General features: G+C 37.3%; 2 protein-coding genes and 1 non-coding gene across 5 annotated transcripts in view; 1 reads left to right on the top strand and 2 right to left on the bottom strand.

The window, feature by feature from the left end:
- The window catches only part of M1ap (meiosis 1 associated protein), an 89,859-nt gene extending 75,291 nt beyond the window's left edge, over positions 1 to 14,568 (bottom strand). The window contains exons 1-2 of one of the 3 annotated variants that reach the window (XM_021258263.2): positions 14,158 to 14,568; positions 8,763 to 9,052 (exon numbers count right to left, since the gene is read on the bottom strand). In XM_021258263.2, the coding sequence (XP_021113922.1) occupies positions 8,763 to 9,002 (240 nt within the window). In that variant the 5' untranslated portion in view covers positions 9,003 to 9,052; positions 14,158 to 14,568. Of the gene's footprint in view, positions 1 to 8,762; positions 9,060 to 14,157 lie in introns of those variants that run through there. The other 2 variants (XM_004844659.3, XM_021258261.2) reach the window with 2 other exon arrangements.
- Sema4f (ssemaphorin 4F) overlaps positions 1 to 23,231 on the top strand; it is a 170,699-nt gene that overhangs the window by 31,933 nt on the left and 115,535 nt on the right. The gene's annotated exons all lie outside the window — the stretch shown is intronic.
- Positions 11,057 to 11,163, bottom strand: LOC147829817 (U6 spliceosomal RNA). The gene has a single exon (XR_015448567.1). It is a non-coding gene; the product is annotated as a U6 spliceosomal RNA (small nuclear RNA).

The raw sequence follows: 23,231 nt of genomic DNA, 5'->3' as shown, positions 1-23,231 counted from the left end.
TTTTTAGCAATTATATATATATTTTTTAGCAATTATATTTTCATGAGGAAGTAATTATGTATTTCACCCACTGAGGTTATTTTCCTCATATCTTATTTGTGTATATATGTCTTGTCTGTCCTCCATTACTTTTTCCTAAAACTAGGATAACTATTGGTTTATCTTTTCCTGACCCCCTCAAGAACCAGCTCTTGAATTTATTTACTTTTTGTGCCATTTTTATTTTTATATTAATATTTGTTTTTATTTTTACTGTTTCCTTCATGTAGCTTTCCTTAAACTTTTAATATTTTTTCTTCAGTTCTTTCATTTATATCATCTTTGTTGTTTTTAAATATAATTTAAATTATTTCAATTAACATAGCTTAAAGGCATGAATTTTTCTCTCAGCATTGCCTTGTTTGTAGTGTTTTCACTAGTATTTATTGTTTAGATACTTGCAATTCAGTTTGGATCTTGGATTTCCTCTTGGACCTAAAAGTTATTTAAGAGTTAAAAAATTGAGTACTAGAGAGGTTTTTATTTGTTTGTTTTTGTGGGCTGGGAATTGAACCCAGGGTCTCAAGCAAGCACTGTAACACTGAGCTATATCCCTAGCCCTGTTCTCTGATATTTGTCATTTATTTCTAGTTTTATTGCAGGATGTTCAAAGAATGTTGGCTGATATTCCCCTGCTGGGTATCTTCCCAAAAGAATTAAAAGAATCATACCACAGTGATATATGTACACCCATGTTTATAGCAGCACAGTTTGTAATAGCTAAAGCTTGGAAACAGCCCAAGTGCCCATCAACTGGAAACTGGATAAAGAAGATGTGGTTTTTTTATAAAATGGAGTACTACTCAGCCATAAAGAACAAGAAACTAGAGACATTTATAGCTAAATGGATGCATATTGAGGCCATACTCATAAGTGAAATAAATAGGACACACGTGTAAATACCAAATAGTTTCTCTAGTGTAAGAAACTGAAAGTGTAAATAAGAATTAAAATGAATAATTGATAATTTGACATAGGAAGAAAAGGTCCAAAGGGGTAGGGATGGTGGGAGGGGAAGGGGAAAGGAAAGAAGGGAAAGGAAAAATTATGAGAAAAGAAAAAAAATGGAAACAAAGTCTATGTAAATAGGGAAGGGTGGAGGGGGTGAAGGGTGCACAGGTAATGGGGAAAAAAATAAGAACCAAGATACATCATGTACAGGTACAAGCACCCAATGATAAATGTACACGTATTGTTTACCTAAAATGTACCAATAAATGAATTTGAGGGAAAAAAAAGTTCCTACACTGCAAGAATAATGATTAGCAGAGGATGGAAGAGATATATCTGTCCATAGTTTGGAAATCAGGTCTAGACCATCATGAGGTAAAATATTCATTAAACGATCTTTGAATCATTGGCTGTATGCATGGCCAGAGGAAGATAATCCTTGCCTCAGGCTTCAACAATCAGGGAGAATACAAAACCAACATGTCCATCATATTGGTTTGATGAGACATCATAGCAATAGAGCTAAAGTCTTCGATAGTCCATTCATTAGGATCGATGTTTTCTTTTCAATTTGTGCTCTGAAAATTTTATGTGCAATTAAAATATACAAAGAAAAAAAAGAATAGTGGCTGAACTATTTATGTTTGTGGACATCATTAAAGTTTTGAGGCTTATTTGTGTTTTAATGTATGATTGGCTTTTGTGACAATCCATGAGCACTTCAGGAGGGTGACTTCACAGATGGTCCCTGATTTATGATGATTTGACTTTTGATTTTTTTTTATTTTTACAATGGTACAAAAGTGATATGCATTAAATAAGCACTGTACTTCAAATTTTGAATTTTAATCTTTTCCTGGGCTAGTGAAATGCAGTAAGATACTCTTTTATGATGCTCCTGGTTAGCCATGTGATCATAAGGGTACACAACTAATACACTACAGTTTACTGTCACTAAGCCATGATGTTTAGTAGAAGTATTAGAATGCATTTTTAACTTGTATTTTTTATTTACAGTTGGCTTAGCAGGACATACACTATTTTAAGTCAAGATCTGTATATACAATCAGATTTCTCTTTAAATGTCACCATGTTATTTGGTGTGTAGGTATCTAAAATTGATTATTTTCAATAGATTTCTCTTCCAACAAGCTCCCTGTGCTATCTTTCATAGGCCTTTTGATCACTATGTACTCTACACTGTCTTATGTCCTAGCATTACAGTGCCATTCTTAGTTTCATTTAATGCTTTTTGCCTCAAATTCAACTTTGTCTGAGATTGATCATGATCCTTTTTTGGTTGTGTTTGCCTAGTATACTTTTGCCTACTCTTTCCTTTCTGTATCACTTTGAGTAAGTCTTTGAGCTGAGTCCTTTGTTTGATTTTTTTTTTTTTTTCTGTTACTGGGGATCAAACTCAGAACCTTGCACTTGCGAGGCAGGTGAGGTGCCACTGAGCTAAATCCCCGGCTCCTGAGCTGAGTCTTTTGAATACATCAAGACTTGCTGTGATAAAATCTATAGAGCAAAAAAGCATTTTAGTAGATGGTTTTAGCATGATTGGATTTATTTACATGCTAGATGTTTGTTTTTAGTTCTCTTATTTTATTGTATACTTTTTGTTTCTACAGCTTTTAGAATATCCTATTCTGTGTATTTTTTTTCCTTTTCTTTATTTTTTGAAGTGTTGGGGTAAATGCAAGGCCTTTGCACTGAGCTACATCCCCAGTTCCTCTTTATTTCTTATTTTGAGACAGGGTATGGTTAAATGACTCAGTTGTCCAGGTTGGGGTCAAACTTCAGATCCTCTTGCTACAGCTTCCCAGAGTGCTGAGATTACAGGTGTGCACCACCAACCAGCACCCCCCCACACACACCCCCACACACTTGTATGTGTTTTTCTTGTTATAATTAGAAAGGCTTGTATTTTGGTGTGTTTATTTTTGTAACTATGTTTACGTAATCCTTGTTATTCTTTAGTAATAGTCAAGTCACCATAATGAAGATGAATAGCATCTTTCCTTTTCTTACTCTTTCCCTCCTCTTGTAGCACTCAATTATAGTTTTATATTATCTTTCTTAAGGAATTTACTTTTATATTGCTTAATATATCTATTATTTTCACCTTGCAGTGATTTCATTTGAATATCAGCTATTAAAGGAAATAAGTGTTATAGATAAATCAGAACATTCTGAGTCCTAATAGTTCATTGTATATAATATATAATTTAAATAACTTCTTCATTAACATGAAAAGTTAAAAGAATTGGGAAGATCTTCACAGTAAGGACATTTTTCTGAATCCCTTCTTTGAGGGGGAAATGGATCATTTTTATCTGAATTATTTATATTAAAGGTACAATGGATATAAAAGGAATTCTAATATTTTAATTATGAGTCCTCTGTCATGATTCCTTATAAAATGTTCAGAATTATTTCATCATATTCAAAAATTAAACATGAGGAGATACTCATCTTGGATAAGATTTCTCACATTATCTTTCTACATTTATACTTTGAGCTTCCTCTGCAGATAGAAAATATCAGATATTTAAATAGAACAACGACAAAGGATTTATTTCCTGTAATTTTCTTGAACTAGTAAATAGGGTTGGATTTATTGTTCTGCAGGAAGGATATTTTAGCTCGTAATTTTTTCTGAGTGATCAGAGTTTGAATTCTGGTTAAAAACCTTTGCTTGATTTTTCAGGCCTGACCACATAAAAGTAAAAAAGCTTTATATGGCAGGTCCCATAGAGTTGGTGGGGGAGAGAAGCTGCCCTCCCTGCATTGGACTTGGTGCATAGATAATGCACTGCAGTCTCTGAAGAGAGTTCCAGTTAAGGACTTAGGCCTCCCCAGCTGACCCTGTTCTTGGAACATTAGTATTCCTATCTCTAGCACCTTCATTCCCAGGTCTCTTTATCTGAGGCCATGAGCTTGGTCCTCCACAGCGAATTTTGCCAAGAGCTTCTTATGAGGGAACAAAGGAGAAATGTTGAAGATACTTTTCCTACTCTGACTCAGTACTTTTCCACTCCTATCCTTTTCTCCTTGCTTTCCCCAATCCCAGGGCCATAAAACTGCCAGAGCCTTTTATACAGGGTTCCCTCATTAGTAAGATGATCCTCACATCTGTGCTGATCCATTTGACCTTCAGCCAGTAGACTATTCATGGGTGTGTGTGTGTGTGTGTGTGTGTGTGTGTAACAGAGGAAGCAGGTATTGTTTCCATTTTAGGCTCTTGCTTATACTATTGTACAGTGATTAAAGGCTTAACCATTTCATTTTTGGCTTGTTGATTTATGTGACACCTGGAAGCTCAGCTCTCTTTCCAGGCTCTAACAAGTCAATGGTTTCTAGTCTAAGGATGTCTGTCTTCCTAACAGTAATTGAGGGATCAAGGGATTCAACAAGGGCCAAATGTAACTGGGGAGTGTCAGGAGGATATAACATAGCCACTTGAGGAGGGAAAAATCCTCTTATCCTTGTTTGGGACACAAGCTCATCTTCTAATAACCCCCTATTCTGTATATCTTTCATTTGCCCTCCCATATCATTCTCTACTTTTCCGTAGCTTGATTTGTGCCAAGGAAGCTGATCTATAGTGATTGATTCATTGAGCTCCTTCACACTTCTTCCAGCTGGGTGTGGCCAATGGAAGGCACAAAGCAGAGATTTAGATTTGGGAGGAGAGTTAGGTCAGGGTATTTATTTCCCTGGTTTCCTCCCCATCAGATTGTCATTGGATGGCTGTATGTCTCCACTGAAGGTGATAAAGATTCTTTGCTTGGCCAAATTTTAATCAGGCTGCTGAACTTCTCTCTAGGGCCATCTGTGCACTTCCTTGTATAGTTCAGTTTTAGCCAAAACCCCTGCTAAGTCAGTAGGGTAAGAACTCTAGCCCTCAACATCTCATCACTTTCATTATTTGATTAAAAGTGATCCACCACCACCCCAGGTAATGTCTAGCCACCCTGGCCTATCTTCAGCAAGAATTGTTAGGTTGGTGTAGTAAAAAATCTCCCTTACCTCTGGTAGTTGTTCTTAGTAATTTTCCACTTTCTAACTCCAGCCCTGTTCCTTGGGTGAAAATTCCCATTTGCCACTGGTGTTTTCAGAGCTGAGATCAAACTCTTTTTTCTACTGCAAAATTTCATTGTCAAAGCCCCTATAACTATTGCAATGGTTCTCAAAAAGGCTTCTACCATACTTTCACAAGAACAGTAAGTTTTTCTTTAACAAAGACCACAGATTGTCAAGGTAGCTCGCTTGACCACTCTCTCCTCTTCAGTCCTAGGTGTTTTCTGACTATTGTGCCATCTTTCATTCATTTTTCCTAAATGTTGCCTTAACCTCTTAAGTGTTCTTTTTCTATATCTCTGAAAATTATTCAGTTTGAGTACATAATCTGTTTCTTGCTAATAACTTGACTGACTTATAGAGCTCCTTATATTAGTATCCCACTCAAAAAAGGAAAATGAGAACTAGTAAAATAATTTTAAGACTTTGAGGCTAAAAGGTAATGCTGTAGATTTAAAAATTATTTAAATGTATATATCAATAAGCAACACGTAGTCAATGATGGACTGCATATACACGAGTGATTGTATAAGATTATAATGGTTTGAAAGATTACTATTGCCTGGAGAAGTTGTAGCTACTGTAATATTATAGTGTAATGCATTATTCATATGTTTGTGATGATGCTGTGCTGCCAGTCATACAAAGTATAACACATACAATTATATATGGCACATAATGCTTGGTAATAATATGCTACTATGTTACTAGTGCATGTATTTATTACAAGCCTTTTTTAAGATTTTTTTTGAGACAGGGTCTTGCTATGTAGTTCAGGCTGCCCTTGAACTCACTGTGTAGCCCAGGCTGGTCTCCAACTCATAGCAACCCTCCTGCCTCAGCCTCCTAAGTGCTGGGATTGTAGGCATGTGCCACTACCCTTGGCTATTACAGGCATTTTAGAGTGCACTCCTACTTATTAAAAAAAGTTTACCATAAAGAACATACTGTGTCATGACAACAGCAGTCTTATGTATCTTGTATTTACTGCATCTCTTGATTGTATCAATAAGGGCCACATTGAGTAATTGATCTATACTATCTAGGTTTGTATACATGAACTCTATTTTCCCAATGACACATTACAATGCAGCGTATTAGGATACAAGTGAAAGTTATGAAGAAACATTTAGCACAACATCTCACATACAGTAAGCATTCCATATACAGTATCTGCTTAATGTTATTAACATATTAGCAAACAAGCTGGGCCTGGTGGCACATGCCTGTAATCTCAGCATTTGGGAGGCTAAGTTAGGAGGATCACTATGAGTTTGAGGCTAGCCTGGGCTACATAGTGAGTTCAAGGCCAGCAAAGACCACACAGTGAGACTTTATCTCATAAAAAACAAAAAACAAGAAACAAACAAAAAACATGTTAGCAAACAGTAATTTGTGTGAATTGTGTGTCTGAAAATGATGAGCAAATGTTTTGTAATATATTACAAGAGAGTTGATGGTCAATGTACTAAGAATTTCTTAGCAGTAAAACTGCCAGTGAGAAGAACCTGAGGATTGAGCTTCTATATCTGAGAATCTGGCACTCATCACTTGACTCAAGGTTTTGATACATCTCTAAATGAGAACTGTGATAATTTAAAAATATCCACACAGGGCCAGGGATTTAGCTCAGTGGTTCTGCAGCCTGCCTCACATGTGCAAGGACTGGAGTTCAATCCCCGGTACCAAAAAAAAAAAAAATAATAAAAAAATAAAAATAAAAATAAAAATATCCACACAAATTCTTTGACATGCTTGTCCTCAAAAGGTAGTATAACATCCAAAAGACCATTATGTCATCTTCAGATAAAGACAGTTTAATTTCTTTCCTTCCAAACTATGCCTTTTATTTCCTTTTCTTACTTTATTGTGTTGCCTAGGACTTGCAGTACTATGCTGAATAAGAGTTATGAGAACACATATCTTTTTTATGTTGTTAATGTTAGGGAAAAAACATTCAGTGTATTACTTTTGAGACATGGACATAAAAGGTATTTTGGCTTTCTCTTTACTTTTCCTTTCTTTTTGGATCAGTTGCTCTGGGAGAAGCTAATTCTGTAAAATGAGAGATCCAAATGCTAATAAAAAAAGAACTCTTGCTAATGGCCATGTGAATATCATCTCGGAAGTGGATCCTCCAAACTCAGTCAAGTCTTCAAATGATGACACCTGGATGACATTTTGACTACATGTGTACTTCATGAGAAACCCCAAGTCTGAATTATCTACTCAGCTGCTTATGAATTCTTTTTTTTTGGTACTGGAGATCGAACTCGGGTCCTTGCACTTGCACAGCAGGCAGCGAAACCACTGAGCTAAATCCCCGGCCCTGCTTATGAATTCTTAACTCACAATAACCACAAAGTAATAAATGTTTATTGATATAAAAATGTTAAGCCACAATGTTTTGGTATAATGTGTTACACGAAAGCAGAAAATGAGTACAGAAATAAAATTCTACTCCATCTGTAAAAAGTATCAGTTAAATTCCTTAACTAATTTTATTCATTCCCCTCTCCAGTCCAGCCTAAGTAACAGTGCACACGCAAATTCACTAAACTTAGTACATCGAGAATTTATACACAAAACTTTCCCTATGTAACTTATTTAAAAACTAAACTCTAGCTTCTGAGTCTAAAGTTCAGTCAAAACAACCAGAGTACATTCTATTTTCATAATGGTATAACTTAAGTAGCGTAAAGCAACATAAATTATCTTTAGAGTAACAATGGAGATGTTATTGTTTCACCTTCAATGAGGGAAACTAAAGCATTAATTTAAAAATAAGTAGACCCTAATGAGATGTTACACTAATAATTCATTGACAGATTTATGAAATTTGCTCCTTTGGGAATCTTAAAGAATAGGATTTTCCTTTTTTTTTGGTACCGGAGATCGAACTCAGGACCTTGCGCTTGCGAGGCAGGTGGCGGAAACACTGAGCTAAATCCTCGGCCCAAGAATAGGATTTATGTCCATTTAATAGGATGTATTAGCTGCACAGCTGCCTCAAAGAAGGAGATGCATAGAACCTCTGGAAGTTCTTCTCATCCCTGTGATTCTCAATTTGAACTTTATATAAAGAAGAGAATAGACAATTGTCTGTTTATGAGGGACCTCCAGCAAAATGTTGCTCTTGGCCCACCAATGCTTTGTAAAACCTAGGGGGAGTTAGTTTTACCTGAAAACAATTCAAATTTTATCCGTGGACTGTAGAGAAAATTTCATCCTGCTTTTTGCCTGGTTAGGGTTTTCTGAGCAAAGAAAACTGTACCTGCTGTAGAGAACATGTCTTGTAAGTTAAGTGTTATTCAGTAGTCAGAGACCTATGAAGAGATCTACTTCCTTATTGGAGATTTACTTCCTTATTATTTATGTTTCAAAGGAGGTAAAGAGAGTCAGTTGTTTACATTCCAAAGAAGTATAAATACCTAGGTTTCTCTCCTCTCAGGAGTGGAGCGGGTTGCCTATTTTAACCACAGAGTTAATTATTTTGGGACTTCTCTTCTGCAGTAGAAGTCCCCGTGTATATGCAGGATGACATCTGACTTTCACTGGAAGACCTGAGGCTAATGGATATGGGAAACCAGTATAGTTATTGCTATAAGTAATAATGACCATGATCTTTGCTCCAGAAACCTCATAGTTTATCCTCATAGGATAAAATGAACAAATATAAATGTACTTACCACAAATGGGAGGATGCACTCATGTTGGTTCTGTACCATGTATAAACTGAACAGAGACATGCGACTAGGGCCCATCAAGCTGCAGGCTAGAGAGAAAAAGTTCTGAAGAGCTTCACAAAGGTTAGAGCAGATGTCAGCCCAGGATGGTAGAGCAATGTGCACAATGAGAAGTCGAGGAGGTTGCTGGTTAATCTGGGTGGCAGAGGGGGATCCTTTGGCAATAGTTCGCCCATGATGCATGGCAGCCAAACCAGCTGGAATTACAGCCACAACGTGGCTATTCTCTATACCTACAAGGAAGGAAAGAAACCACTAGCTTTCATAAAACTGAATTATATGCTCTGTTGAAACAAAGAATACAAGTTGAAGGTACTAGGCCCAGGAAAGAGTCAGACTGGGTACCAAATCAAGCCTTTCTAGGCTATCCTATGTTAATAGCACCCAAGGGATCTAGATGTTTGACTAAAAGCCTGAGAATTCTTAGAGATGCTAATAAAGAAGTTACTCAAAAGTCAAATTTCAGTTTCAAAGTAAGGTATCTGGTTTCTAAACTTTGTTTCTTTATTAGCATTTATTGTACTATATTGTAATTTGTTTCTATAACTGCATCTCCCTCTATATTGTGAGATTTCCAAAGGTGTAGAGCCTATCTCATTAATTTTATTCATCAGTGTTTAGCATAATGTTTGAACCACAGTAATTCTTACAAATAAAAATTTGATCATATTTCTCCCTTGGATGAAATTACTGGGTTGTTCCTATCTCCTATAAGGTAAAATTTAAACTTTCTTCAAGACCATTCCCAGGACTCAGATAAAGAAATAAGAGAAAAATGAGTGCAAAGAACCATTGTCAGGAATGAGAAGGGGATACATGACAAATGCTCAAACATGAAAAGGGCTCTAAGGAGACACAATGAACAACTTTATGACAATAAATTTGATAAAATGAACAAATTCCTAAAAAAATGTAATCAATGCTAAATGAAAAAGAAATTTTAGAAACCTAAGTGGTCTGTGACTATTAAAGAAATTTAACTGGTGTAAGCATCATCTCCTGTCAGTTTATGTTTTTTCTGTTTTGAGACAGGGTCTCGCTGGTGAGTTCAGGCTGGTCTTGAACTCACTATGTAGCCCACCTAGGCCGGCCTTGAACTCACTTCAGTCCTTCTGCCTCAGCCTCTTGAGTGCTGGGATTATAGTAGTGTGCTACCACGCCTGGTGCATCTGTTCTTTTTAAATATTAATTTAGATGACATCTTTTAAAATTTCAGTTTTAGTTTTTTGCAAATGTATAGAACTAATTGAGTTTTTGTATATTAATTTTGCATTTGAAAACACTTCTGTATTCTCTCACTAAATACAGTAATTTATCTGTAGATCTTTTCAGATTTTTTGTTTTCAATCAGATAACCTGTAAAAAAAAATATGCACGGGCTGGGGATTTAGCTCAGTGGTTTTGCGGCCTGCTGCACAGGTGCAAGGACCTGGGTTTGATCCCCGGTACCAAAAAAAAAAAAAAAAAGATATGCACCAGGGTACAGGAACAAAGTCAGATCATAACAGCAAAAGATTATAACAGTCTCATTCACAATTAATCCAAAGTGGGTAAAACAAATGTCAATCTACATTAAAATGGATAAATTGTGGTATATTCACACATATACTGATGAAAATGAATGAACTAGTTAGCAACAACACAGATAAATCTAAGAAAGATAATAATGAATAAAAACAAGACACAGAATACATATACATATAGCATGATTAGCTATGATAGCTATGTAAATGACATAGCTTTAAAAATAATGTAAAATAGCTATACTGTCTAGGGATGCATACATAGTAATAAAACTGTAAAGAAAAGCAAGAAAATAATTATCACAAAAATTAGGATAGTGATCTTTCTGTGGAAAAGGAGAGTACTATGACTAGAAGGGACAAAGGGTGTGTCAGGTAAAAAAGCCGAAAACCAAGACCAGACCAGGCCACAACAAGCCTTTATTATAGGAACAATCTGCTGGGCTGTCTCTGAACAAAGGAGAAACAAAAGCAATATGGCCAGGGAGGGAGCGCTTCTTATAGGAGGTGGGGTGGGGTTAAGTGAGGTAGTGGCTGGGGACTGGAGGAGCCTGTGATGTCACTAGTTGCTAGGAGGAGAGCAAGTATTAGATTATTCTTTTGGGGGGAATAGGGGCATGTTGGAAAGAAGGTGGCTATTATACACAGCAGCCACCCTAAATTGGAGGGAAATCTATCAGGCTGAGGTTCTGGTAATGTTTTATTTCTTTTTTTTAAAATATGGAATGTTTCATGAATTTGTGTGTCATCCTTGCAAAGGGGCCATGCTAATCTTCTCTGTATCGTTCCAATTTTAGTATATATGCTGCCAAAGCAAGCACTAATGTTCTATTTCTTGATCTTTATTGTGGTTACTTCATAATAAACTATATGCACATGATTTTATGACATTTTTTCTATATATGTTATATTTTTCAATGAGAATATCACAAGAAAACATTAGGACAATCATAAAACAAAAGAAGCAAAATAAAAGATTAAAAAAATGTCTCCACCTCTAGGAACTAAAATGATTTTACATAATTTTTTTAAGCTAAAAAATGCAGAGCAAATTAAAAATTCTTTAAAAGAAAGATAATTGTGAATTTCTCAGAAACACTGTGGAATTTGGAATCTTTAAAAATGATTTGGGGGATGGGTGTGGTGGCATAGGCCTATAATCCCAGCACTCGATGGCTAGGCAGGAAGATCACTGAAAATTCAAGACTAGCCTGGGCTACATAGTGAGTTCAAGGTCAGTCTGGACTATACAGCAAGACCTTGTCTCAAAAAACTAAAAACAAGGGCCGGGGATTTATCTCAGTGGTGCCACTGCCTGCCCCGCAAGCCCAAGGTCCTGAGTTCGATCCCCAGTACCAAAAAAAAAACACCCAAAAACAAAAAACAAAATTGTCAGGTCTGACTTAAGCAAGTCCTTCACAAACAAATGGGACAAAGTAAACAGGCTGCTTTTGGCAAACAACAGCAGCTTCCCAGTAAATAGGGCAAATGGACTCAAAATGTAGTATATATAACTCCCTTGGTGCCAAGAAGTCCAGTAATTGTGTACATACCCGAACAGACCATCCTTGGGCATCCAAGTCCTAAATATTTCTTTGTCCCTTCAAAACCTATATAAACCTAATTCCTTTCCCAATTAGTTGCTAATATCTCTCTCCCCGAAATCTCTCCCAGCTAGCTGCCATGATCTCTCTCTCCCAATGTCAGCCCATCCACACACAGATGTAAGAAACTCGGCTTTTCCCAGCTAGCTGCTAGAATCTCCTGATTTTAGTCTCTGTTAACTGGAATAAACTTTCCATTCAAAAGCCTGGTTTTTTGACAAGTGGATTCTTTATGACAAAAATTTTAAAAAAGATTTGAGATAGATTTTTTCAGATGAATCTGTGAAATTATTGTCTTCAAAGTTCCCTCCAAATTCATGGAATTTGTCATTTGTTCATTCAATAATTTTTATTGAGTTCCAATTATGTATTATTGCTGAAAAAAATGAATATGTTAATTCATTGAAAATAATCTACCAGAAATCCCAATTAATGACTAAACTATTTATCAAGATAGCACGTACTATAAATGTCTCTTAACTATACTTTTAAGTGCATGGGGCAATTTCTACATAGAAAACTGAATTTGAAACACAACTTGATACAGACAAATATGTAGGTACCCATAGATCTTAACTTCCCTTATCCATCTTCCTTCACATCTGAAAATACTGTCATTTTAGATACAGGTAGCACTCACTTAGCATGGTTCCAACATATACAGATTTCAAGTATTACAGTGTAATTAGTACTAGTCCTCCATCAACAGTTTAATTACACAAAGTGCAAATTGCACATAGTTCTTCAGCCCACAAATCATTCTGTAAACAATAGATACACATCATATCCACAATCAGTTATGTCACTTCTCTTAAAATCTTTCAGTGGTCACTGTAGATCTGTTATTCAGTTTGTGCATAGACAGCACAGTGGGTAATTGTGTTACTTCCTTGTCTTTTTGTGATAAATTCACATGACATTTTACAAAAATAAAAAAATTGAAACAGGGAATTGGCCAAAAAAAAAAAAAAAAGTAAAGCAAAGAAACAAAAAGTGATAATGCTAGAAGTGAAAATTATGGAGAGTGGGTGGTTTTTGAGACATGGTCTTGTTATGTAGCTCAAGATGGCCTTGAAGATTTTCAGTTAGGAAACAAATGTAACTTCCTCCATTAAGAATCTTTGCAATTTCAGCTTGCTAAGTCATTTTTAGACCCCACATTAAAGTGCAATTGGAAGACTGTCCTTTAAATGAGGTAAAGGTCTGCTCTCTACTCTCTCTCCTCAGATGTATCAAATAATGCATGGGATGTGTCTGGGCATACTAATAAACAGGATCTGACTTTCTTTTTCTTTTGTTTTGAGACAGGGTCTCACTATGTAGTTCAGACTGGCCTCAAAGGCATGGGGAGATCCTCCTGGCTTAGCCTTCCCAGTTCTAGGATCACAGGAGTAGTCACCACACCTGCCTGACTTTATTTCTGATCCTATACTCTACTTTTCCCAAGAATACCCATTTAATGCTGTCGCCTGAAAATTGGTTAAACCTTAAACTAGGCCTTGAACCAACAAAAGCAAGTTACTCTAGTACTAAAAACCCTTCAAGGGCTTCTAACTACATTAGGAACAAAACCCAAAGTCCTTACCCTGCCCCCAAAGTTCTGCCTGGTTCTTCCGCTTAGTCTATCCTCAGGTGGAGCCTTCTCCTGTCCACTCCACCCCCAGGCGTCTTTCCCATCCACGGAAAGCAGAGGCCTGCAGTTGAGCTCCTGGCCCGGACGCTTTTTTCCTACCCCACCCCACCCCCATTCTCCCCCACCTACTTAGTCGAGGCTCCTCATTAAAGCAGCCCTAGGCTATGTGTTTATAGCTTGCAGGACGCTTCGCCGTGTGATAAATTATTCAGTGGCTCTCCCTGTGGCAGGGGCCCTTTACAAATTTGGTGGGGGGCTGGGGTGTAGCTCAGTGCCAAAGCTCGTCAGGGTCCGGCGCGGCCCTGGACCGAAAAAAAAAAAAAGTGGTCCTAAGCATCTTTGCCTTCACGCGCTGCTTCTCCCATTAATAATAATAATAAATTAATAAATTTTCGTGGGCCTTAAACATTTTGTTTTTCCCTCATGTGAGGAAAAAAAATGAAAACATTTTCTGTGACCTTAAGGGTTCATTATTTTCCTTCTGACTAAAGAAGTCTGAATATTCTCTCAGCCCTTCTAAGTCTTCGCGGAGCTACATCTGGAATACTGCGCTGGTCCCAACCCCTGGGAATTCCAACCTGGAGAGAGGGAGAACCTCGGACCGGCTGACGCCTCCCGTGGCTGCCCGGCTCCCGCGTTCGGCTGGGGCGCCCCTCCCCCTCAGGGGGTCGCGGGGGGCGGGGCCAAGCGGCGCTAAGGGTGCGCGGCGATCTCTTAGGCTTCACCTGAGGCTGCTACTCTCACACCGCCCTCTCTTACTCTGCCCGCGCCCTGAGAATAGTCCTTTATTTGACTCTTGAGAGTTTTGCATCTCTGTTGGCAAATATTGTGCTAAATCCGATACTTCCTCCTCAGATACCCCCTGCAACGGAACATTCTAGTAGCTCCTTTGCCGTGTTCTTTTTTTTTTTTTTGGTACCGGGGATCGAACTCGGATCCTTCCTCTTGCAAGGCAGGCGGCAGAACCACTGAGCTAAATCCCTGCCCACTCCCCCCCCCCCCCCGCCGTGTTCTTGGCTTGAACATTTCCCCTCATCATCAGTCAGTCACTATTTTATTCAGTAATCATTTGTGATGGGCGCCCTGTACCAGGCATTGTACTAGGATTGGGGTACAGTAGATACCCAAATAATGCCACCCCCCAAAGTTAGAGTTTAATCACTGAAGCAGCTCTTTTAAATCTTTTCAAATTCCTCCATTCTAAGGGTGTGCCCCTCTCCTCTCATTCTCACTTCCTTGAGGTTGATTCCTACAGTTCGTTTTGATATAGGACCTCCAAACGATATAGAGGAAATAATATAATTCCCAACCTGCTGGATATCAAATACGCCAAGTTCATGTTCCCCAAAACTGAAGAATGAATTGTAAGGAACAAAGGAGGTTAAGAGTAGGAAATATTTATGAGGGAGATAGCTCCTGAGAGGCGGGAGGGGACCTGAGTGGGTTGCCGTGGACCTCACTTTACAGTGGAAGCTTTATAGAGCAAAATCGCAAAGTGGTTACAAAATCATGAGGTGGGTACAATGAGGGACAAAACTATGATCAACCAATAAGATTACAAGTATAGCTGCTTAGGTAATATTGATCCAATGGGGAAACAAGTCAGGTAGCAAGTGTACATGGAAAGAATAAGAACATCTTTTGGAACAGATGAGTAGGGAGGTCCTGGTCACCCACCTGGGCGACTGATGTCTATATAGACTTTATTGGGCCAGGTGATAACAATTATAGTATATTGCTTGTCCCTTGGGGAGGTCATTCGATGCATGCTGTAGCAGACACAAATTTACCGAGCACAGGAAAGGCATAGACTTGTAGAATTGAAGAGTGCTTCCTGGAGAAAGGGGTTATCTTCTTCACATTAACAAAAGTAAAAAGGAGTTAGCCACGCAAGAGGCATGGAAAGCATTTCATGCAGAGGGAAATGAAAAAACTCAGCCAATTTGGAGTATTGTATGTGGAAGAGGAGTTGTAAAATGAAGGAGAGATAGTGCAAAAGGGCAGAATAAGTAAGGTCCTGTAGACTATACTGAAGAGTTTGGATTTCTTTTTTTGATTTGTTTTTTTTTTTTTTTTTTTGGTACCAGGGATCGAACCTGGGAACTTGTGCTTGCAAGGCAGACACCAGAACCACTGAGCTAAATCCCTGGCCCAGGATTTTAGATTTCATTCCATAGCAAAAGTGGGGTGAGGTTGGGGGGAGTTGGACTGAAAAATGTTTAAGTGAGGGGCAACATGTGTACTGAACAGAGCATTCTACCTGTTCCAAGGGGAATGTATTGCGGGCTGAAGTTGGGTGGTGGTAGCTAGGCATGGGGGCAAGATGAGCGAGAAGTAGTCTAGGAAGAGAAGACAGTGGTTAGAAGGGAGAATGCAGAGATATTGGTAGAGTTTTTGAGGTTAAACAGGTCTCAGTGATTGCTTGAGTTGATAAAGGAGGAATCCAGAATGATAGGTCCTTGAACATGATAGGCAGTCAATGAATATTTTTTGAGTAATGAATGCAAAGTTTCTGGCTGTAAGGATAGTGGTGTTAAATCAAAAGACAGAGAACACTGGTTCCATTATCAACTGAGTTACTCTAGTTGTTACAGGAGTGAGGATGAAAATTCAGTTTGGACATGTTGAAATCTGGGTGTCTGTTGTCACACTCAGTGGAAATGTTTAGTAGGCAGCTGGATACATCAGGACCTGAAGAGAGAAATGTGGCCTGGAAATGCAGATTTAGGAAATTAACAGTAATTAAATATATTATGAATTTTACTGATTTTTCATGAACAGTGATTTTCTTAAAAGTGAGGATCTCAACTCATTGATAGGTATTTGTATCAATTTGTTAGGTTGCAATGAGCATTTTAAAAAATGGACTAGAATAAAATGCAATATAATAGAAAATATTATGGTTTAGCATCTGAAATAAAGTTAAACGTAAGTATGTCTTTGTGGAAATTTTATTTCACTAATATACTATGAATGTATATACTTATATATGCTTAGGTAGCAATAAAAATAAACTTTTATGTGTTGCTATAAAAAATTTGAAAAAAGATTTTTTAAAAAAATCAAAAGACAGGGCTGGGGATTTAGTTCAGTGGTTCCAGCTCCTGCCTCACAAGTGCAAGGTCCCCAGTTCGATCCCCGGTACAAAAAAAAAAAAAAAAAATCAAAAGACAAAAAAAAAATCAGTTTTTAAGTCATGTTCACAGAAGGGACTAAGGCCTATACCAGCTTGCTGGAGAGTAGCTAAGGAGAATATGTTGACGTCAGAGGAAGAAACTCAAGGAGAGTTGGTGTTCAAGAGATTTTAGAGAGATTTGAGGTATTCATTTCAAGATCTGATTTCTCCTCTAGATGAAACAATTTGCATTCAAAGGTCGTAGCTTTCATCTTATCCCTAATATGTAACAATGCCTGGCACATAGTCACTCCATAACTACTGAATGAAAAAATTAGAACTTGTACTTTGGAGAAAGCACCCTGATGATAGTCTGGAAAAGGAGAGATTGGAAACAGTTGGATTTTTTTCTCCACAAGATCTTATTTTATTTTAATATAGTGGGGATTGAACCTTCACAATGAGCTACATCCATACCCCTTTCTATTTTTTGTTTTGGACAGGGTCTCTCTGAGTCCCTAGTTGCCCAGGCTGGGCTCAAACTTTCAATCCTCCTACCTCAGCCTCCCAGAGTGCTGGGGTTACAGGCATGTGAACCATGATTGGCTATAAATTTTCATTTTTAATTGACACATAATTGTAGATGTTTATGGGGGTACAGTGTGGTATTTTGATGCATGTATATACATTGTATAATGATCAAATCAAGGCAATTAGCATTTTTCAAATGAAACAATTTTAACTTTTTTTTTTGAGACAGGCTCTAGCTATGTAGTTCAGGATGGCCTTGAACTCACTAAGTAGCTCAGGCTGGCCCCAGGGAGATCCTCCTGCCTCAGCCTCCTGAGTGCTAGGATTACAGGCATGTGCCACCACGCCCAGCCCAGGTTAACATTTTGAAGTGAAAATACGTCCTGAACTATGATGGAAATAGAAGGAAAAGGATGGACTTAAGCTGTTTATGAGTCAAAATTATCAGGACATGGTGAATATTTACATATTGGTATGGTAGTCACCCTCCAAGATGGATAATTGAAATCCTCATATTCTACCTTGTGTTGTCCTCTTCCACAGTGCACTAGGGTTGGGCTGTGTGACCAACTGAATATGGCAGGAACAATTGTGTGTTACTCCTGAAGCTGGGTCATAAAGATAATGTGGCTTTTGCCTTGCCCTTTTGGATAACTAGCTCTGAGGAAGCCATTTCATATTCTGAAGACATTCAAGCAATCCCATGAAATCTATGTGGAGAAAAACTGCAAAAAACCAGAACCAATTTGCCAAGCATGGAAGACACCTTGGAAGTAGATCTCCAGCCCTGGTCAAGCCATTAAATGACTGCAGCCCTATTTGATTTTTTTTTTTTTCATCGTTTTAATATTTTTATTTTTAAAAATTTTTTATTTTTTCCCCATTAACTTTATTGGTACATTTTCAGTATAAAATGCAGTTACATTCATCATTGGGATCTTGTACCATTACATGAGTCTCTTGGTTCTTATTTTTTTCCCCCTTCCCTTGCCCTCCCTTCACCCCCTCCACCCTTCCCTATTTGTAAAGAACTTGTTTCCATTTTTTTCCTTTTCTCATATTTTTTCCTTTCCCTTTTTTCCCTTCCCCTACCCCTCCCAAATCCCCTGCTCTTTTAGACCTTTTCTTCCTGTTACACAGTATCAGTTATACATCTTTAAAATTACAATATTAAGATCTAGGAGACATTACCACAGATTTTATAGAATTTAAAAGGATATAGAAAGCATATTACAAAAATCTTTTTTGAAATAAATTTGACAACTTCTAAGAAGTACCTTGGAAGACAAATTAATGAAACTAACTCTGGAGGAAATATAAAATTTGAATAGCACCTATTAAAGAAAGTATATTCCTAGCTTGAAAACCTACCTATATGACAACAGCAGGCTCATAAACATTTTAACTGATAAATTATATTAAACATTTAAAGCAGAAAAAAGAAGGAACACTTCTCCCCTCATTTTATGAACTCAACATTGTGCTAATCCTAAAACTGGATAAAGATAATAGAAGAAAAAAGTATGAACATAGATAGAACATAAACATAGATAGAAATTTGTTTAACAAAACAAACTCTTAGAAGTCAGATCTGAACATGCATTTATGATAAAAACCCTACAAAAAATTGGAATAGATGGTCTCTACCTCAAACTGATAGAAGCCATCTATGAAAAACCAACAGCCAATATCATACTAAAGGGTCAAAAACTGAAATCCTTCACACCAAAATCAGGAACAAGACAAGGATGTTCACTATCACCACTCTTGTTCAATATAGTTCTGGAAACATTAGCCACGCCAATTAGACAAGAGAAAGAAATAAAAGGAATAAAGATAGGAAATGAAGAAGTCAAATTGTCATTATTTGCAGATGACATGATACTCTATATAGAAGACCCCAAGAACTCTACCAAAAGTCTTCTAGACTTAATAACCAAATTCAGTCAAGTAGCTGGTTACAAGGCCAACACGCAAAAATCAATAGCTTTCCTCTACACCAATGACAGACTCACTGAGAGAGAAATAGGGCAAATAATTCCTTTCACAATAGCATCCAAAAAACTGAAATACCTAGGAATCAATCTAACAAAAGAAATCAAAGACCTCTTCTGTGAAAACTATGGCACTCGGAAAATAGAGATTGAAGAAGATATCAGAAAATGGACAGACATTCCCTGCTCCTGGGTAGGAAGGATTAATATAGTGAAAATGGCCATACTTCCAAAACTGCTATATAGATTTAATGCAATTCCAATTGAGATCCCAGCAGCATACTTCATGGACCTTGAGAAAACCATGCTAAAATTCATTTGGAACAAGAAGAGACCCAGAATAGCAAAAGCAATTCTAGGTAACAGAGACATGGCAGGGGGTATCACAATCCCCAACCTGCAACTATACTACAAAGCTACTGTGATAAAAACAGCATGGTACTGGCAAAGAAACAGACCTGAGGACTAGTGGAACAGATTAGAAGATGCAGAAACAACACGAGACACACTTAGCCATCTCATCTTCAACAAAGGAGCCAAACACCCTCACTGGAGGAAAGACAGCCTCTTTAATAAATGGTGCTGGAAAAATTGGGCTTCAACTTGCCAAAGATTAAAACTAGACCTATATCTTTCACCATGCACTAAACTAAAATCAAAATGGATTAAAGATCTAAATATTAAAATAGAAACTCTGAACCAGTTGGAACAGAGGTTAGGTAGAACCCCTGAAGACATCGGTGTAGGAAAAGATTTTATGAACAAAACCTCAGTTGCCCGTGAACTAAAACAAACAATCAACAAGTGGGATCTCTTCTTATTAAAAGGCTTCTGCACAGCAAGAAAAACCACCAGGAGTGTGAAGAGACAACCCACACTGTGGGAAAAAATCTTCACCTGCTCTTCCTCAGACAAAGGTCTACTATCTTGAATCTATAAAGAACTTAAAAAGATCAGACCTCCCAAATTTAAAGACCCAATCTGAAAATGAGCATCTGAAATGAACAGACATTTCTCAGACAAAGAAGTAGAAATAGCAAATAAATACATGAAAAAATGTTCAACGTCACTGGTCATTCCAGAGATGCAAATGAAAACAATGCTGAGATTCCACCTCACTCCAGAAAGAATGGCTGCTTTCATGAAATCAACCAATAACAAATGCTGTTGGGGCTGTGGGGAAAGAGGAACCCTGCTCCACTGCTGGTGGGAGTGTAGACTGGTGCAACCACTGTGGAAATCAGTATGGAAATACCTCAAAGAACTAGGACTGGAAGTCCCATTTGACCCCACTATTCCACTGCTGGGGATCTTCGCCAAAGAATTAAAAGAATCATACCACAGTGATATATGTGCACCCATGTTCATAGCAGCACAGTTTGTGATAGCTAAAACTTGGAAACAGCCCAAATGCCCATCAACTGGAGACTGGATAAAGAAAATGTGGGTTTTTAAAAATAAAATGGAGTACTATTCAGCCATAAAAAATGAGAAATTAGAGACATTTATAGCTAAGTGGATGCACATTGAGGCGATACTCTTAAGTGAAATAAATAGGACACACATGTATAAATACTGAATAGTTTCTCTGGTATGAGAAACTGAAAGTGTAAATAAGGACTAAATGTATAATAGGTCATGTGAAATAGGAAGAAAAGGGGCAAAGGGGAAGGAAGTGGGAGGGCTAGGGGAAATGATAGAAGAGAATGGGATTAATATGAGAAAATGGAAAAATAGGAACAAAATCTTTGTAAATAGGGAGGACTGGAGGGGTTGAAGGGAGGGCTGGGCAAGGGTGAAAAACAAGAACCAAGAGAGACTACGTAAAGGTACAAATTTCCAATGATGATTGTCATTATATTATATACCTAAAATGTACCAATGATTAGAATGAACAATTGATAACACAAAATAGGAAGAAAAGGACCAAAAGGGTAGGGGTAGTAGGAGGGGCAGGGGAAAGGATAGAAGGGAAAGGAAAGAAGGGAAAGGAAAAATGATGAGAAATGGAAAAAATGGAAATAAAGTCTTTGTAAATAGGGAAGGATGGAGGGGGTGAAGGGAGGGCTAGGAATGGGGAAAAGATAAGAACCAAGATGCATTATGTAAAGGTACAATTCCCAATGAGAAATGTAACTGTGTTGTATACCTACAATGTACCAATGAAAGAATTTAATAAAGTGCAAAAAAAAAAAAAAGAAGTCAGATCTGGCTGGCAGTGTTGGTTTAGCATTGGAAGATCCACCCCCAAAAGTCATCATTTTTACAGAGGAAAGGAGAAAGCCATATGATCCTGTCACTAGTTGGAGAAAGAGTATTGGACTAAACTCTACAGCTGTTCATGGTAAAAGCTATCAGGAGACTAGACGTAGAACAGAAACTTCTCAACAGATCAAAGACATGTACTCCATACTTCCAACAAAAACTCCTTCTATGAATGGAGACAATACAATGCTTTCTCTCTAAAGTGGGGAACAAGGGCATATATGCCTATTCTTCATCTGTCCATTAGACTTGAAACATAGGTCTAAACCAAAATAGTCTGGCAATAAAATGACACAACTAGGATAGGATTGGCACAGCAGAAGGAAAATCTTTATATGTAGATGAAATGATCATCTACAGAGAAAATACTAAGAAATCTCTAGGAGCCCCTGGAACTTGTACTTGAATTTAGCAGGATTAGAAAACACAAGGTATATATAAAAATTCAGGTCTGTGTATACTTGCTATAAATGAAGAATTGGATATTGAAATTTAAAAGTTATGTAGGAGTACAAAGGACCCAGAAAAGCCAAAAACAAAAACAAAAACAAAAACAGTGTTGGAAGATGTTAGCACCCAATTTTAAGACTTCTTCTAAAGCTACAGTAATCAAGGCAGTGTTGGTGTAAGGAAAGACATATAGATCATTTGAATAAAACAGAGAATCTAGAAAGAGAACCACACATATATGGTCCACTGAGTTTTGAAAGATTATTTAACATTAGCATTTTATAGAATATAAACTCTATTTAAGAGCCGAGGAAGAGATAGTGTTTTCAGCAAATGGCACTAGAACACCTGGTATCCGTATATAAAAAATGAACCTCAAGCCTTTTTTTCCATACATGAAAATAACTTGAAGGGATCTATGAACCTAAATAAGAAAGCCTAAAAGTATAAAACTTTAAGAAGGAATTATAAGGGAAAATATTTATGAATTCAGGGTAGGCAAGAACTACCTAGGATACAAAAAACATGATGTATAAAAGAAAAAATTGATAAATGAGATTCCATCAAAATTTAGAACTTTAAATGACATCATTAAAATGAAAAGTAGTCCTTAAACAGACCATATTTACAATGAATATAACCTATGACTAGAATATATAAAGAACTCTTAGAGCTCATTAATAGACAACCCAATTAAAATGTAGACATAAGAAGATGATAAATAGCCAGTATAGCACAAGGAGTGGTATGCAACTCTAGAATCAGAAAAATACTAATCAGTACAATAACAAGATTGAATTATACACTCATTAGGGAGATGAAGTCAAAAGTTTTAAAAGCCTTGTCATGACTTTTTCTTTTTGTTGGATTCTCCCCCTTTGCGTTTAATTTGTCACACCCAATGGATTCATTCTGCTGGGTTTCCCGGGGTTGTGATCCTCATTGTCTTTTCCTAGGGTATTGTCTTAAATTTTTTGGAGTGCCGGTTTGGTATTCATGAAGTTCCTGAGGCGCTCTTTATCATGAAAGTATCTTATTTCTCCATCAATTTTGAAAGATAGTTTTGCAGGGTACATCAGTCTGGGTTGGAGGCTATTTTCCTTTAGGGCTTGAAATACATCACTCCAAGCTCTTCTTGTCTTGAAGGTTTGCATTGAGAAGTCTGCTGTGATTCTGATGGGCTTTCCTTTGTACGTGATTTGTTTCTTTTCTCTCACTGCTTGTAGAATTTTATTCTTCTGTTGGATTTCTGGAATCTTAACTTTTATATGCCTATGTGTAGATTTTTTTTGATTAA

The sequence above is a fragment of the Heterocephalus glaber genome, unplaced genomic scaffold (genome assembly GCF_053883595.1).
Source record: "Heterocephalus glaber isolate CG9 unplaced genomic scaffold, H.glaber_assembly_v1.0 deba00000470, whole genome shotgun sequence".
NCBI lineage: Eukaryota > Metazoa > Chordata > Mammalia > Rodentia > Bathyergidae > Heterocephalus > Heterocephalus glaber.
The sequence above is the reverse complement of the archived record's forward strand: the minus strand, read 5'-3'. Positions and strand labels throughout refer to the sequence as shown.